The 17,954-nt window shown below is 50.0% G+C and overlaps 1 protein-coding gene across 1 annotated transcript in view; it reads right to left on the bottom strand.

Annotated features, from left to right (window-relative positions):
• Nucleotides 1–1,768: 1,768 nt before the first annotated feature.
• The window catches only part of SEPN1 (selenoprotein N, 1), a 24,818-nt gene continuing 8,632 nt past the window's right edge, over nt 1,769–17,954 (bottom strand). Inside the window, 11 exon segments of the mRNA XM_010576352.1 lie at nt 1,769–2,832; nt 4,030–4,131; nt 4,830–4,942; nt 5,827–5,932; nt 7,013–7,201; nt 8,168–8,249; nt 9,906–10,043; nt 10,859–10,983; nt 11,840–12,052; nt 12,541–12,671; nt 13,489–13,606. Coding sequence (XP_010574654.1) covers nt 2,662–2,832; nt 4,030–4,131; nt 4,830–4,942; nt 5,827–5,932; nt 7,013–7,201; nt 8,168–8,249; nt 9,906–10,043; nt 10,859–10,983; nt 11,840–12,052; nt 12,541–12,671; nt 13,489–13,606 — 1,488 coding nt within the window. The 3' untranslated portion in view covers nt 1,769–2,661.

The following is a 17,954-nucleotide window of genomic DNA, read 5'->3' as shown; positions in this document are numbered from 1 at the left end:
AAAGCCTCAGGCAACAGCTTCTGTCCGGAGCCCACCCACAGCAGCGAATGGGCAGCAATAGATCAATTAGGCAGCTTTGCAGTTAACAGGGGACACAGGTGAGTTCCCCCCGGACCCCCCAGATCGCTCCAGCCTGGGGGCGGCTGCTTGGGCTCCTTCTGCCACCCTTCGGACTAACCCCAAGCTCGGACAGCCCAGGAGCGCTGCGAGGTGGCTCTGGGCAGAGCTGCGAGAGCCCAGCGGTTCACCAGAGGAAAAAACCACAAGGTATTTTTGGGGATGCCGAAGGCTTCGTGCAAGCCTGGGCTCACCACAGGCTCAGGCATGGACCCTACTTGTGCGTGGGACTGTCGCAGGCACCGTCGCTGCCAGGGAGCTCTGCTTCTGCAGGATCAAATGAGCGATGCTGCCCTGTGCAACTCCCGACCTCGGCACAGCGTGAGGCTGAGGGGCTCCCCCGGCCCTGCGGAACTGCTGCTGTGCCTGTTTTTCCAAGCCTTGAAAGACAAAAGCAATCCCTGCCTGCCCAGCCACTGCCCTCTCCAGCCCCTTCTGCTGCAAAACCGGTGGGAAGGATAAAGAAATGGAATGAACTCTCCACCCGAGCACAACTGACAGATGCAGCCTGGAAGTCCGAAGCCCCCGACAGAGGGGCTCAAGAAAGTTGCAGCAAAAATACCTCATGTGAAGCTTTGTAAAAGCCAGAAGGGCAGATCTATGCTGCAGCTGTGCCTCCCAAGGAGCTGGGGGGAGGCAGGTACTCGGTCTCCTCTGCTGCTCTCTGCTCAGACGAAAGTGCCCTGAAGGGACAAGACCAAAGCCCCCCAAAGGGACGAGACCACCTGTGCGACAGGAGCTCGGTCTCAAACACTGCCTGGAGGCTTTGGCACTTTCTGCAGCTGAAAGCGCTGCCAGATCCAAGCCTGTCATTACTGCAGGCCCCTTGGAGTGCAAGAAAAGTGCAGAGCTAATGCATAGTTATAAAGCCGATACTGAGAAACATCCCAGGGGTAATTAATCTCACTAGAGCAATTAAGTGAAGTTACACTGGTTCAGCCCAGAGGTCCATCTAAGCTCAGTCTCCAGCCACGGATACAGACAGGAAGGCTGGGGCAGGGTGGGGACAGGGTAATCATGATGCCTGGGTTCCTCCCAGGTCGTGGAGCCCAGGAATGAAAATACCCATTAAAAAAAAAAAAAAGGCTTTTCTCCCTTTTTCTCCCTGTTTGATTTGGTCCAACAGAATTGTGCTTCAGAGAGCAGAAAAAGCATCAACAGCCATGGCTGTTTGCAGCCATCTATTGAAGATGCTTTGTCTCCTCACCTATCTACAGGAATATACTTTAAAACCCGTTTCATTTAACCTTTCCTTCTCCAAATTATGCTCAGTCTGTAGCCAGACACTGGTACAGAGTAGGAGCAACTGCTCAGGGTGGTTACAGATAAGGGACAATGGCATTCTGTCCTAACAATTTCTTTGGAAAAATCTCCTGAAAATTTTCTTTAGTACTGCTGGCTTTTAAAACTGCTCAGTTCTCAACCAGTTAATGCTCTCAGGGCAACACTGAACTTGGAATTTCCCAAAGGGAACTTCATCGTGGTTCATCGTTCAGCGTGACTTGGAAGCTCAAAGCAAACATGGACAGAGCATTTCAACATCTCCGAGGAGACACTGGGAGAACAAAGCTCTCAAAGCCAGTGGGGTGGGAGCAGCCCTGGGCTGAACAGGGTGGGGGCACTGCTCACTACCATGTCCTGTAGCCTGGAGTGCACGTACTGCACTGGTAGAGCTCGTGGGGCTCTGACCCCTAATCCCCCCCGAGTTAATTCACCCCTGACATCTGAGCTGCACCATACCTCTAAATGCCCTGGTCTCCGTTCCTTAATTTCACTGTGTCAACCTCAGCACCTCCCTCAGATGCAAAGAACCTGAATAAGTGAGATGGCTCTCCCACCCCGTCACACAGGGTGCTGGGAGGAGGCCATTCCAGAGCTCAAGCCTCCAGTTCGAACCTCCTACGTTCATGTCTACACATTACCAGCTATAGTCCCATTATGCATTGGTTGCCACTGCTGTCAATAAATGCCATCGTGAAGAGCTGGCATCCAAGCCACCAGGCAGCTTACAGCTCAGAGCTGCTGCTGGCGAGGAGGTGTGGAGGACACCGGCTACCAGGAGGGAACTTCCCACCTGTGCTGGATTCTGCGCCTTCGCCCACAGGGCACAGGCGCTCACCACGAGTGTTCGGTCGTAATGGCAATGCTGTTCTCCGTGATTCAACACACAGTCCAGTCCTTGAGATCAGGGGTTTCCGGGTGACGCTTGGTACAGCTGTTACGCGAGTTTCACCACAGAGTCTGAACAGGAGCTGGAAAAACACGAGGGTGGGTGGCAAATCAAGGTGTATGCACCGAGAATGTTTATAGATTCAAGTATTTTCACTCCTGTAAAAATTTGCCTGAACTCAAAAGGGCAGGTTATGTAAACTGGTATCACTTGAAACTTAGCCTCAAACCAACATCCAGAGCAAAGCCCCGGTCCTGGGACTGTCTGCATCTTAACATCAATGTCTGGCATGAAGATGAGGAAGAATTGCTGTAATCAAAATAGATCTCTGAAGTCTTTGGCCATCTCTGTGGGGCATTCAGGTGCCTTTGTTTTTAGGTCTGCAGGTATGGTTTTGCTCTTTGCAGTCCTTCCTTCAGGAACTGGAGGTAAGTTGCAGTTGAAGGGTCTTCAAAATTGGTTGAGAAACTAAAGATGCTGCTTTCAACATCTTCAGGCTTCATAGAAGTAATATCCAGGAAGTAGTTGGCATTGATATGGTGAATCTGGGAAAAAAAACAGATGAGGAGACTTTAAGGGCCAGAACAATTCCCCATCCACTGCCTTGGCCTCTGGCCAGGACATAGGTGACAAACTGTAACAACTCTTAAAGAATCTCTAATACTTTGCAAATGCTAATTCAGCATCCAGGATTCAGGTTTGCATTTTATGGTCAGAAAAAGAGGTACGAAAGGCAACAGTCTGCTTCTTCCCTCAAGAGTGCTGACCCCTCACTTAGGTTAAGAAGAAGATGAAGGTGATTTGGGAAAAATCATGCAGGCGTAAAACCTAGCTCTGAGCAAGGGCTGGGGAGATGGCAGCCCGACCACGCTGACTGCTGGGGTGTGTGCTCTCAGCCCAGCTCAGCTGCAAAACCGGCACCTGAGCTTCAAATGCCTCTGTGCTTTCCGCTCCCCCATGGAGGTGGGAAAGGGGGACATGTGGCCACTGAACATGGCAACCTCAACAAGCTGAGCTGAAGCCACCACCCGTCCCTCATCTGGAGGGGAGCCACTAAAGAGACAGCAAGGATTCACTGCACGTGTTACTAGCTAATATCTGGCAAGTGTGGGGCACAATCAGATTAGCCCTGGCAGGATCCTCCGCTACAGACAGCCTGGCTGCTGACACACAGCAAAGCACCGCACTGTCAAGTGTCAGGGACTGCTGTCACTCTTCAAACCCAAGGCGGGGGGGCTGTTGGGGAGCAACAGCAGAGCTGAAGCACATGGACTTGCTAATGGCTGATTTGCTGTGACAAACTTGGGGAATCAAGATAAATGTGCTAGAAGGTGCTGATAAGGAGGGATTTTCTCCAAAGCATAAGCACAAGGGACAATGGGTGCAGGAAACAAGCTACAATGGCTTCCCAAAGGTCACTGACTCCAACCAGGGACAATGAGGAAACATAGGCAGACATTTGGTTCAGGTCTAATTGTTCTCCCCTCCCTCCACCCAGAGCTGCTGTTGTTCTGTCTCTGAATAAAAAGACATTTGTTTCAGATTTCTTGGTAGAGCTGCTGTCTGTCTGCCGCAGCATCCCTCAGAGCACAGCACTGTGAGGGACTGTAGTCCCACAAAGGCTCGAGGAGCCAGGGGATGGCTAGGGGAGCAGACACTCACTTCAGGGTCTGCAGATGACCCTGAAAAGAGCACATTCTGATGGGAAGAGCCAAGCCCAGCTAAAGGGGTAATGAACATACCACTGTGCCATTGGGGAGGCAGATGATCATCTCCACGGGGAAGTTGTATTTCTCCAGGTGCAGGTCAGCCAGCTTGCTGTAGAACTCATTCTCTCTGTTGCTCTGTAAGGAGACCCCAAAGAAACATGCCTGCACGCACCAAAACTAGCAGAACAGCGCAGGAGGAGTACACCGAACGCAGGAGAAGGCAGACCGAAAAGCTACTCTGCAGCATGGCAGTAACTGGCTCTGTTCTCACTATCTGCTTTACTATTCCCTTTCAGTCAGTCTTCTCCTCACTTTTCAGCTGTAGATTTTCTCTCTGAACAATAAAATCACCCCATCACTGGCAGTTCCCAGGCGCACCAACAGCCTGATCCCAGCTTTTCCCAGACTCTCCAGCTCCATGATTGACCCCAGCTGACAGCACAGGCCCAGAGACAGGCTCGTAGGTGGGGAAAAGTGTGATCAGGAGACTCAGGGTTCAGACAGTATTTGTTTGCTCCCTGGGTTACAGAGAAGTCAGTTTGTTGATGGCACAAATGGCCTTGGGCAGGGCTATCTTGCAGTGAAGCATCTGGTTTAGCTTTTAAAATTGGCACCATGACAGAGTGAAAGGGGTGATGGTGCCATTTTCTTAGCCTGCCTCCATCTGGTGTTTGCTTGGCCCCTGTAATTGCTAGGACATGGAGGGCTTGGAACCGAAATCCCCCACTGGCACAGGTGTGAGCTCCCTGCTCCTGCTGGCATCCCCATGCCAAGCACTGTCTGCATTCACTAGCACTGAACGCAAAGATGGCAGATGTGGCTGTGACACTCACCTGCAGCTCTTCCAGCTCCTTCACCAATGACCAGCTGCTAATGAAGCTCTCATTCAGCAGGGCGAGGATGGGCGAACTTTCCAGGACGGTCTCCCGGAGAGTTCGCCCCGAACCTGGCATAGGAAGAGAGGCAGACAGTGGTTTGCTGTGTTTTCTGAGCTGATGTTTGCCATGTTTGATGCCACCGTGATGCCAACACTCTAGTTGCTGTGGCAGCTGGCTCACGCTCCCCCCAGCCTGGTCCACTGTCTTATTTCTGCTTTGTTGGCAGCTTTCCATAGCTTTTTATTTCCTGTTTGTGCTGCTAGCAGAGAAGACCCACCAGAGCAGACCCCAGCCACTTGCAAGGCAACAGAAGGACCAGGACAAGCTTGCCACAGAGACCGACTGGTGTGGTCCATTTAGGAAAGGATCAGGCCCTGCGGACCCACACTGAGTGCCTCTTGCTGTTCATGCCGAGCAGAGCCCATACATGCTGAAGAGTTTTTAAGGGCAGTAGGACTAAAGATACCTGCCCCTCTCCCACCCATCACTCCTGCCCAATGTGGCATGCAAGTTCTTAGGCATGGAGAGGGAAACAGCTACACATCAGGACAGCCCCAGGCCCACACATCTGGCTCTGGCTTCTCCTGTGCAGGTGTCAGGGACAAAGCAGAGAGCAGTGTCCCTTTCACCCTGCAGATGCTGCCTCTACCCACGCAGACTGAGAGGGGAAGAGAAAGGAGAAAGACCAGACCCATGCCTCTACCTTGAAAAAGCCACTTGAATTAGTGACTTGGTCTAGGGCTTGCCTCAAATAAATCTGATCCTGCCACTGCGGAGCTAAGCCCTGATCAGTAATTGCCCAGTTCCAGCCTTTTTCTGTTCAGCATCTTCAGTGCCGAAACGAGTAACACAACGTTTACCGCTGGCTCGTGAACAGCTCCCTGATCCCCAGCTCTTCTCAGAGCCTGAATGAGGTACATCATTCTTGCAGCCACACTGGGAATGTCCTCACCTCAGCAGGACTGGTCATCCAGGGCACCCCACAGCAGGATCGAGTGCACCAGCTTCTTTTCTGCTTTTGCTTTCTCAAAAGCTTGTGTGAAGGGAAGATAGGAGACCTGGAGGCAGAGAGACAGCTTGAGAAATAGACACAGAACAGCCCACCTCAAATACGAGCAGGGTCTGAAGGAACCAGACCTGCCACATCCCAGAGGTGACGCACACACGAGTTTTAATCTGCAGTATATTCTGCAGATCAAATGACAACTGTGGTACTTTCCCCAAGGACAACTTCATCTCCCAGTGAGATTGTAGCGAGCCCCTCACACAGCCTGTGGACTGTTACTGGCACCTGCAGAACCCTGTCTTTACACACTGCAGAAAGCATCTGCACAACTGCGGGCGGGCTGTCAACAAACACACCTCAGCAGCCTGGGAAATCTGGCCTTGAGATATTTATTACAAAACCTCACTGAAATGGTCTAAAAACTGGCTGTGAGGGACCCTGCACAGAGACTGTTCCAATCACTCAAATGAAGGGAACTTTATTAACATCCTGGCAGCTCAAAGGGACATTTGTAAGCTCACGCACAAGGAGGCAGCCATTGAAACGTGTCCCTTCAGCCAAGGAAGCAGTGACAGGCAGTAGCCATCTGCTCCACAGGCTACTGGCATGTTAAATAGTTTGGGTCACCCAATGCTATAAATTTGTGTCTCACTGCGGGATGCAGAGGCACAGGCGGATTGTGTGTTTTCTGCTGATAAGGAAAGCTTGGTCCAAAGGTAGCTGAACATTGCAAAAGTAACGCCAGAGGAAAACCATTTGTAAGCAGCGTGATTACCTGCTTCACTCAGAAACTGCGTTGGCAGCTACTGATAAGAGGAAGGAAGGATGAGCCTACATTTACAATACAAGCCTGGGACACATGACTTCTAGGCTTTGCTCCTGCCTGTGCTGCTGTTCGACCCCAAATGGCCTTTCAGAGATGCTGTACTCCCTCATCTGGAAACTGGAAGTCCATCAAGCCACACACAGTGTCTGGGAGGCACATGCTGAGCTGGGAGACCCTCACACTATTCTGAATGCTGACCAGGTTGTGACCTCTGGTTTCTGCTGGTCCTCGAGGTTACTGGACATCTCAGTGAAGATTACCCACCCCAAATAAATGTGCCAAGGAAGCACCTGGCCCCTTCCTCACCTTCTTAAATGGATACATGGCCACTTCCAGCTTCTGGGCTGCCTCTTCCCAGGGGATTTCCTGCTGCCAGGTTATCTCTTCAAACACAAACTGAATGGGCTCCCCTGAGGGATCCCTGCTGTCAATCACATTTCCATTCTCGTCATGGATCACAGAGGGGATTGAAGGCCCTGTCGATTCCAGCTCCATCTGCAGGAGAACAGGCTGAGTTGGACATTGCAGACACCCCACTCCTGGTTTTTCTGTACTCCAGGACAGGATAAAGATGCAAAATAAGACTGTGCATGTTCTAATGAAGATACAGCTTGATCTATTGTCTCCCGGAGCTGCACTTTATCAGTTGCAGATGTGTTTTATTGGGGAATAGCAGGAAAGCAACTTCATTTCCTTCAGTTATTGTCTGACTGTGCTTGCTAGATTGGAAAGGCATGAGACCTGTTCACTCCATGTTCCCACTTTCCCAGTGGAGATTTTTGACTGTGGGACACCAGATCCTTAAAATCATTGGGACCTGCAGGGCTAGTTTGAAGCTCTTGCTCATATGGCCAGCACAGCCCTTACACAGCCCGCGGCTAGCCACAAGAGGGTGCAAAAGGGAAAGCTGTTCAGGAGCTTCCCTGCAGTTCAGTGTTCTGGTACATCTGATATTATTTTGCAAGGCTCTTTTCCTGACTTTTCGCAATTAAAAAGAAACATGGATCTAGTTTAGGAGAAAATGGGACTGCTAAGTTCAGGCATTCAAAATCCTGACTTACATTTCCTGTCCCAAGAGCTGGGATTACCACATGCAGTTTCTAAATTCAGACACACTGTTGTTCGTACTCCCCTCTGGGCTCAGGGCCTGGGTTCAGCTCCTAATCTTCCCCCTGCCTGTCAGACAACTTTTTAAAAATGGAAAAAGTCGCATGACTCCAAGAGCTTAGGATTCAACCCACACAGAGGGAAAAAATAAAATATTACAAGAACTGGCAACAGGGAGCCACGCTGCTGCAGATGACATACACAGATCAACAGAGATTATATTATTATATTGAAATGTTCAAGAGAAAGCTCTAAAGAACAGGGATAACTGAGGTTATACAGCTCAGGACCATGGCAGCATAAATCCCTGCTGAGATGCTGCACACATATGGAGGACTGAGAGTGACTACAGACCTGAGGCAGGTAACCAATATCCACTTCCATGTTGCTGCTTTCACTCGCCCCATACAGCCACTCCATATCAACATTCAGAGACCTGCAAAGCGAACACGGTATGTTCAGAGTCATCCAAGGCTAAAGCTGTGTATGGGAAACCCCAAACAAATGAGAACACCCAGTGCTCCTCTTGCAGGGTCAGCACTGAAGCCCAGAGCCTCTGGCTCCTTGGAGATCACCGTGTTCCCTGCACAAGACCAGCAACACTAGATCCCTGCTGGATCAGGGCCCAGGCACCCACGCAACACTCTGGGCAAATGCGCTCACACCTTTGAGTACTGTCACAGTACAGAAGAGAGAGGTGTCTTTGCTCCCCCCTTCCTTCCCAGCACTTAACTTGCACATTCTGATCCTGCAGAAATCTTAAAAGTGTTTTTTGGAAGCAAAAGGCTTTGTAAGGAGTAGCTGGCAGAGCCGTAAGTGTCTGCTTGCTGTAACAAATGTGCTGACAGAGCCATAGGGATTGAGTCGCCAGGGTAATGTTATAATAGAATTTTCACTCCAGCCGTCACGGGCAAAGAGATTTGAAGCTTCTTTCCCCTGAAACGCTTCCAGCTGCTTGCCAGAGAGCAGGGATGAGCTAGTGCAAAGCTATGCTCACAAAACCTTAACCTGTGAAACACCAAGCAAAAAATATGTTGAAGCAAAAGCATCAGGCTTTGCTGAACTTCAGTGCTTTAAGCCAGGCACTGGGATTGCCAGGGGCTGCTCTCCACACCCTGCCTGTCTCTACCCATCCTCCAAGTACCAAGGGACAGCTACTGGTGAGCGAATCAGACCCTGAAATGGGTCAGGGATCCTCAGCAACTAGTAGGGATGCATTTGCCAGTTTTACAGACAACTGCAGAGCTCAATTCAGTCAGATTATCCAGGGACTTGGCTGAAAAGCGTGAGCTCATCCATCACAGACATGTTCTGCAGCTTCCAACAGGTATCTGACATCTGCAAGAGTCCCTGCCACAGCCAGGGACTGCTGGGACAGGTCAAAGGGAGCAGTGCTTGCAGCAGTGCTACTAACAAAGAGGCTGCTGCCTGCCTCTAGGGCAGTATCAGGACAACTTAAATTTCCCATCCCTGTGTGCCTTCCCATGGGCCTGCAGTACCTCCCTCTAAAGTGGTTTGGCACAGGACAGCTCAGGCTTGGACGCTCAGTTGAAACACATGCCAGTTGCAGCCAGGTTGTGCAAGGACAACTATCCTCAGTCCCATGCTCCATGTTCCCAGCAACCTCTGCCCTGCTTCTCCCATGTCCCTCCTCTGCCCTTGTTCTTCCCTGCCTCTTCCAAGCCAGATGCCCCTCAGACCTGTTGATAAACAGAGCTATTCCTGAAAAATTGCATCAGAACCTGTTTAGGGAGCAACTGTATCTAGAGAACTGAGGACATGATGACCGTGATGAATGCTGGCAGAGAAGGATGTGTGGGGAAAACAGATAAGCAAACAGCAGAACCAGCCTGCCCAAAGCTCAGACTGCAGATCTGCCTTCCCTGCACGGGCCAGGATGCCCACATACCGCAAAGGACAGAGCTGTCACCGCACGCATATCTTCATTAAAAAAGAGCCCACCAGTCTCCCCCATGCACAGCCCCCACTCCTGCACAGGACAGGATCCCAGAGCCCCTGGGTTCCACTGGGCTTCATTTAAAACAATCCTCAAGTCTGTTCAGCACCCAGGAAGAGAGAGAAACAGCTGTACCTGTTGTTAGGGACGAAGAGCTTAAACTCTCGGACATGGGAAGAATCCTTGGAGAGGATGATGTGACCTGTAAACTGGCCTGGGGAAAACCAGAAAGGGAAGTCTGGTGGCTCATTCAGCTGGAATTCAGCATGGATCCTGAAACAAGAAAGGAGCCATCAGCTGCAGCACCAGGAGGACAGAATGGATTATGCATTGCAGATGACAGCAGGGAAGTTATCTCCAGGCACCAGAAATTACGAAGCTAAATTGGGGCTAAGGTTCAGTTCAAAAAGCTTTCATGTCACACAATGAAGAGGGTAAAAGGTTGGAGCAGATCCCCTGTGTCAGGATCATCTCCAATATTGATGTCTTTTGGAACTGGGCAGTAAGTGCCCATCCAGGAAGGATGAATTACATTATCGTTCCTTGAAACACAGGAACAGACTAAGACCCATTCAGCCACCCTTTCAGCCTGATCAGGCAAACAAAAGCTGCGTGTAACACTTCCAGTAAAACACGAGAACAATTCCCCAGACTCTCCCCCTTGGAAAGGCACTCCACCCCCATTAACCAAAATCTAACAAATTTCTTGCTAATCAGACTCTCCCCTTTCAGCCAGGGATAGCTCCAAACCAAGGGTGATGGAGGATGGCTGCTGTCCTGCATGTGGGCAACAGTCCCTGCCTCACCAGGGACTCAGTGACACTGGGAGCACGGGTGCCCTCTTTGGGTGTCAGCAAAGCATCACACACGGGCAAGAGCTGGCTATGAACCGCCCTCTTCCCTGAAATGCTTCACCTCCCTCCCAGCCAGGACACATCGGATCTTGTTTGGGAGTGCGACTGCACATGCAATGACATGCACACCCTCTGCCACAGGCTCACAGCAGCCTTCTCCACTTCCCTGAGATATGGAACAAATTCAGAAGTGCCCCCAAGCCCTCCTCTAACACCCCAAACCCATGGCCTTACCTGAACGCTATCGTGTAGTAGAACGTGCTGACGGCTTGGATGCAGGCCACAGCTCCTTGGGGAGCAAAGCGGGTTTTGACAAAGGGGCGTGGGTGGAACATGCTCAAAAGCCTGTGGATTATGATCTAGAGAAGGGATTGTAAGAGAGCAAAAATGAGAACAGTTCCTCTACTGCAGGTCAGCTGCAGCTCCAGAGTAACTCCCTACCAGATCAGGAAGGCAAGAGAACTGCTATGACTTAAAAAGTAGCTCAGAGACCTACCTAATCACAAAACAAGGAGACAAAGCAAAAGACTGCTTTTAAAAATAAATCCATCTTCCACGCTTTTTATGGTATTTCCATTGTTTGCAAGTTTCCATCATCCCAGTCAGTTGGATGTCTGAGTACGGTAAACTGATCTATGAGGCTGCCTCCATCAATACTACTTAAGACTTTGAAAGAGTGGGTATGCAATCAATAAACACACCAGGCTGCGAAGGTGTATCAACTATGTGATCACTAACACCTACCTGGGCACCCTGGGGGAGAGCAATATACACGCCTGCCTCTACAAACTATGTATACACATTGTTTCACTTGTCAATGAAACGCCTACCTCTGGGGTGGCACTCGGCAACTGTTCCACAAGGCACGATTACTTCACAGAAGCGCTTTCTGAATAACCCTCTCCCCTACCTGTCCAGGAAAGACTCGCCTAAAAACCCAAACGCTTAAAGAAAGCAAGATGAAGTTACTCAACTCAGCCTCATCTGGCCATAACAGATGCCCAGAGCTTTTGCCTGCTCTCCATTTACCTCCAATTTAGGAGATGCTGCTCCTGGCTGTATGCTGCAGCCTTTTTGCTCCCTTAGAAAGTCCAGGGAGACATAATGCAAAAGCCTTGTCTGCTCTAGGGACTCCTGTGATTCATCTGGGCTATAAGGCAGAACATTTATACAAACTACCTCTCAGGTATATATAAATTGAGTTTCATATCTCACCTCTTTGCCCTTGGGAGGCGGAGGGTAAAATCTGTTGTTGGAAAGATACCCAGTGAAGATGTTCAATTCACTAGGAATTATCCACCATGGATCCCCAAGATCCAGTTTATTCTTTGGAGGAAGAAAGGCTTTAAACTGTCTGGCAAGCATCACGCTCATAGGGGCTGCTGGGGCAGTCCAATTCCTCAGCCCAGACAGAGCAACATGAGAAATCTGCAAACAAAAGACACTATCAGAGCCTAGACTGGCCTCTTCAAACATGCAGTAATGCTGATGGATGTAAGTAAGCTTTGGAGAAGGGGAAAAAAAAAAATCACATTTCAAATTCTTCCTACCAGCCCAAACACCACCAAATAGTTCTGTCAACTTTCAATTAAGTGAGTAATAGGAAATGGGAGAGAGGGGACCATACCACATATCACCACTGCTTTCGGACTTAGCTCCAGGAGAGCCATCTCTAATGTCTGCTTCAAGCTGCCCAGGAAGGGCGTATTAATTGGGGCACAGTGTTGCTGAGTGCACTGAAAACAATGAAATGCTGCAGAAAGCAGCGAGCTTGCTCGTCAAAGCAAATCCCATGGGCTTGAGCAACACCATCTCCCCCTCCTGATATGCTAGCATTTATTCCAGCTGATGTTACCAGCCCATTGGACACGTTTATACCAGAATTTCTGGCCATACATATCCTGCACGACACCTACTCCCAAGAAACCGTCTTTGCTCTTCGTCATCGTTTCCATGACCAAAGGCTGGAATTTAGCCACAACGGACAACGTCTCCCCGCTTGGATCAGGTGTCTCCTCCTCTTCAAATTCTGAGATGGGAGCAACCCCTAGACAAAGGGACAGGAATTTAAGCAGCTGTTTCCCCTCCCTCCCTTTTTAAGCAATTGTGAAGTGATTACACGTTTATCCTGGCAAATCCAGGAGCACTGGGAGTTTCCCAGCTGTCCCTACGCTGTATGCAGCGGCAGAACTCAGACCCACCCCAGAGACCAGCTTCAGCTGCATGAATTAAAGGGGAGCCCTCTTTTTAGCGGACGACTTTCTAAACCCCATCGCTCAGTTAAGCCGCCTCATTTCACCTAGAAGGGATCAGAACACATGCTTTAGCCAATTCATTACAGCACAAGCAAACAACTGTCTGTATTTCGACTGTACTGTAAGCTCTCCTGTATATTATAATCACCATGCTTCTTCCTGCTTGGCACCACCAAGAGACATTTGCCACGCACTGGTACAGTCTCCAAACATGATCTCTCACAATTGCTATCTGGGAGAGCCTGCTACAGCTGGAGAAGCGTATGAATGAAGTGCTGCGACTCACTAACAGTTTTGGCCTAGCCTGGGCTGAGCTGTATTTGTTGCATTCACCCATCCCAAATCCCCTTTAAGCTCTAGACAAAGTAACTTATGTACTTTGCTAGTCCAGCAATGGGATCTTCTGTCTTATAAAAACTCTACTTTGTGAAAGTGATGTCTAGTGCTTAAGCCTTTTCAAAAACATGTAAAGCTTAGCAGCCTCTCCTCATGTAAATAAGACCCAAAACAGAAAAAAATAAAGACACAGATAAAAACTGCTGAGTGCATTATCTTTGCCTCTTGCTCAGTCTGTGCAGAGAGAGCTCTGCAAGGTAGATAGATACCTACCCGTCAGCTTTTCAGCTATTGGCTTGAACTCTTCCGGACTGAGGTACAGATCATTGTTTGTGTCCAGAGAAGAAAACAGAAACAGACCCTCACTTCCCAAAGACTTCAGGGCCAGCTCCTAGTTTGGGAAGAATAGGCAAGTGAGCTTTCATTCTAGCCTCTTGCAGAAATTCACTCCAGCCCCTCTCAGCTTCAGAGTTAATTTGCATTCTTTCCAGCGCACAAACACAGCCATCAAATCGAAAGATTAACGCCCCTTGGCAGGATTTTGTGCTATTTACAACCGGGATCCGTGTCCAGGAACTGTTGGCATGAGCATATTAAAACTACATCTGGCTGAGTAATTCAAACTGAATCATTTGCTCTGAGTCGGCCTCAAAGTCTTTTGTCAGAAAAATTTCCAACTTTTTCCAGATAGTTAGTCCTAAACCTGCAGATATTCAGAGCACCTGGAGATTGTGATTTCTGTAATTAACTGATGCGCAGTGAAACAAAGGCAGTCAAATACATGACTATCCACATTGCAAAAACACAAAGGAAATGAACTGAGCCCTTGTAACTCTGCAGAAAGCAACTTAACTTACACCCGTGCTGAGATCCATGCCAGCATTACTGTACACAACTGCCCTGCTTTGGTCAGGATCCCCTCCAGGTCTCTAGCCTCAGGACTGGATGGAGCATTTCAGATCTTTGCTCCGCAGGGAGCACTGCCTGCTCATTCGGCCATACATCGGGGAGCCACAAATCCCATGGTCTTCTCCAGAAACTTCTGCAAGATCCCAGCCACGCTGTGCCTCAGTTTCTCCCTCTGCAAAGCCCACGCAGAGATCATCCAGTGGAAAACACTACTGAAACGCAATGTCTCCCCTGGAGCAGCCTCAGAAAGGCTCTAGATTCTTCTAGTCATTTCCACTCCACAGCACTTGGCAGTGAAAGGAAAGGAACAACTTGCAGGCAGAACAAGAGAGCTCCACGTTGGTGTGAGAGGAAGAGAGATGTAGCAAGTCAGACAAGCCACATCACTGCCAGCCAGCCTGCAGCACATCCCCTGTGACCCATCATTTGGGGCAGCTTCCCCTGCCACCCCCCGTAAAAGCCTAAAGCTGCAAGGATAAATACTCTGTATTCTGCTGTTTAACCGTGTTTATTCTCTACTGCCTGCAGCACCATTACCATCCCCAGAGCTCCTGAACTAGTTTATTTTCCATCTGTTGCCTGCCAGCCTGAAGCAGCACTAATGCAGCCTGGAAGGCTTTGCTCCTGTCAACTGCAGCAACAAAAGCACTTAAGAGCCTTCCAGGGCAGTTTTAGGACTGAAGCAGCCAAAAATAAAGACCCTGGAACACAAACCAGAGATCTGGACACAGACATGGCTGAGGAAAGACAAGGAAGGGAGCATGCAGAAACTACACAGGTGAAAGATGGAATGAAGGAACAGGATGGTTATTTATCTACACACAGGAATAATCCACTCCGGAGTGTCCAGGCTCCTGGGGCCAAAACTGTGCCTCTGCTCCCCAAATGAATGGGGATGCACATCCTTGGCCCTGTAAATAGATAACAACATTTTCCTGAGCAACTGCCCTGTTCCCTGACAGCCATGTGCCAGGGTCATGTCATGAAGCCTGGCCCAAGGCTTCAGTACCCCTCTCGGCTCTAGATCTTGCTTGTGCACGGCACGTAATGCATTAACCTCGCAAGGGCCCCTGTGATCGCTCACTGTCTGGGAGCTGGCTCATGGTGCAGGGAAGCGTGCTGGGAGCGCACGATGGCTTCCCCCTCTGCCGAGGAGGCTGTCCTGGATGCATACTGAGCTCTGAAGAGATGGTCCATTTCCTAGTCCTCTCCACAGAGCATCAGCGATTCCCTGCTGATGAATCTTTAAGAGTCTCTCTTCTTTTTGCACTTCACAGACACGGACCTCAAGGGATGGGAGGCAAATGAGCAACAAAGTTTTTAGTTGGTTAGACCGCCTGCTGCTTAGTATTAGGAAAAAGTCGTGATCATTTACTTAACAGGGCTGAAGGCAGAAAGGGAACCAGTTATACCCCACACATACAGAAGAACACCTCTGACTGCGTCTAAGACAGGAGAACATGAAGGGGGGAATACAGGTGCCTGGTGTTGGACATTAGCATCCAAAAATCAATCTACAGACAAGAATTGAGAGCATCCTCCCATCCACTCAGCCTGCACTTTCACATAGGTCAAGCAATAAAAAACCATCAGCTGCAGAACCATCAGATAATTATTCCTACAACCACAATTGGCCAGAGATGTGGTAGCTTTGCGGTCAGGCAACTTACGTGCACGCACACACATCTCACATGCGTGCCAGCAGCCGGCTGAATGCAGCCTCCCTGCTGGTAGGTTTGGTACCGGGCTCCTGCCTCCTCCAGACAACGCTGCCCTCTCCAGTGCAGGTTAAAACAGCCACTTCTCCAGCAAAGGCGTGCTCCAGGCAGTACTGGCACAGTGCATCAGTTCTGCACAACCCTGCAGGACAGATCGCTCCCTCTGGAAACATTCATTTCTACGCTCACAAAGCACGGCAGCTCAGCAGCAGCATCGCACGAGCCCCTATGCACAGCCTCACCACTGGGACCCCAGGGACCCACCCAGCTGGAGATAAGACCCCAGCCATGGAGGAACAATGACTTCTGCAGAGCATGCACCCATCTTGCTGTACTCAGTCAAAAGGGATGATAAAAATTATGTTTAAAAGGGTAGAGAGATGTCAGGGCTTTGCCCTTTGCTTCCTGATAACATTCATGTTAAAGAAAGCTCTCCAGAGCTTGTGGTTTTTTTCTTTTTTCTTTCTAATCTGGGATTATAAGAAATAAAAAGTTTCCCTGTTTGTGCCAGAGCAGTAAGACTGATCTTTTTCAGTCTTTTTGTAGAGGAAGAGAGTTGTGGTTTTCACAAAGAGTTTTCTTCTCCCACCTGCTTGTGGGTTGTTTAGCTAAATAAACATTTCCATAGAAAGAGACAAGACATATGTTTTAAGCAAGATGAAGGAAAAATAAAAACCTTGGGCTGTTCACATTTTGTTCTCCTCTCCAGCAATGCCCAGTCACAGCCGTCTGCCTGTCCTCTGGGAAACACAAAACCTCCACAAGACCTGGCTTTTCGTCAAGCAGGGCTGAGGTCCTCTCAGCCAGCCTGTGAAGGACTGCCCTGACCCTTCTGCCCCTGTCAGAGGAATTCTTCTAATTAACTGGTTTGAGCCATTCTCCCCTTTTTGCAATGCAAGAAGAGACAAAGAAAAGAGGCATCATTTAAAACCACTTGTCTTTCTACCATAGAAATATCAAGAACAAGACGTCTGCTCTTTCCCATGAACCTTTTTAGATGTTCAAGGATGCACGCCCAAGTGAAGAGCCAGGGGAGTACGATCTTTAACAAAGGCATGCTTTCTCCAAAGCATGCAGCAGCCATTTGAATTATACAGATTACAATCAAAACCAATGTCAATTAGCCTAATTTAAAAAAAAAACAAAACACAACAAAGCCCCTAAAAAGCCTTCCCATTTTTCAGCTCACATCCTCCACTCCTTTGCTGTTTCTACAGTCAGGGCACACAAGACCTGCATTTCTAGTATGAAAAAAATCCACAAACATCTGAAAGTTTGGGGCCTTTTTTATTACAGGGAATAAAGCAGGAAGGAAAGACACCTTCAGAGGCCATGTCGAGAGAAGGAGCGAAGCGTTATGCCGAGAGCAGGGCCAGGTCTGGTGCTCCTGCTCTTCCTCCTTCTTCTGGCAGGGGCAGCTAGCCTCAAAGGCACGGCCACTGCCGGTGCCTGGTGGTCACCACGGCTCTGTGATTGTGGTGGCCACCACAATCCCTGTGGCCACCTCAAGCCCGGTGGCCGCCACCACAATCCCTGTGGCCACCTCAAGCCCGGTGGCCGCCACAGCTCTGCAAAACCTCAGCCTGGCAGTGGCCACCTCAAGCCCATAGCCACTTGTGTGTGGTGAGTACCACAGCTCAATGGTCACCTCAGCCTGGCGGTGGCCACCTCAGCCTGGCGGTGGCCACCTCAAGCTCCACAGCTGCTGATACCTGTTTGTCCCCACAGCCTAACAGCGGCTGCCACGGCTTCACGGTCACCACAGCCCAGCGGTGGCCACCTCAACTCCAGCAGCCACCAACACGCCCTGGCCACCACAACCTCGTGGCAACCACCACAGCTCAGCGGTCACCTCAGCCTGGTGATGGCTCCCTCAACCCCTGCGGCCACCTCAACCCAGCCGCCACCGATGCCTGGCGGTCACCTCAGCCCGGTGGCAGCTATCTCAGCCCTTGCGGCCACCTCAATCCCACTGGCCACCTCAAGCCTGCCCACAGCCACCTCAATCCCAGTGCCCACCTATGTGCGGGGGTCCCCTCAGCCCAGCAGCGGCCACCTCAACCCCCGGTGGCCACCTCAACGCCCGCCTTCCCCTCAGCCCCGCGGCCCCCC

This window comes from Haliaeetus leucocephalus, unplaced genomic scaffold, assembly GCF_000737465.1.
Source record: "Haliaeetus leucocephalus isolate CR32 unplaced genomic scaffold, Haliaeetus_leucocephalus-4.0 Scaffold517, whole genome shotgun sequence".
Classification (NCBI taxonomy): Eukaryota; Metazoa; Chordata; class Aves; order Accipitriformes; family Accipitridae; genus Haliaeetus; species Haliaeetus leucocephalus.
Note: the sequence above shows the minus strand (reverse complement) of the source record. Positions and strands in the feature narration are given on the sequence as shown.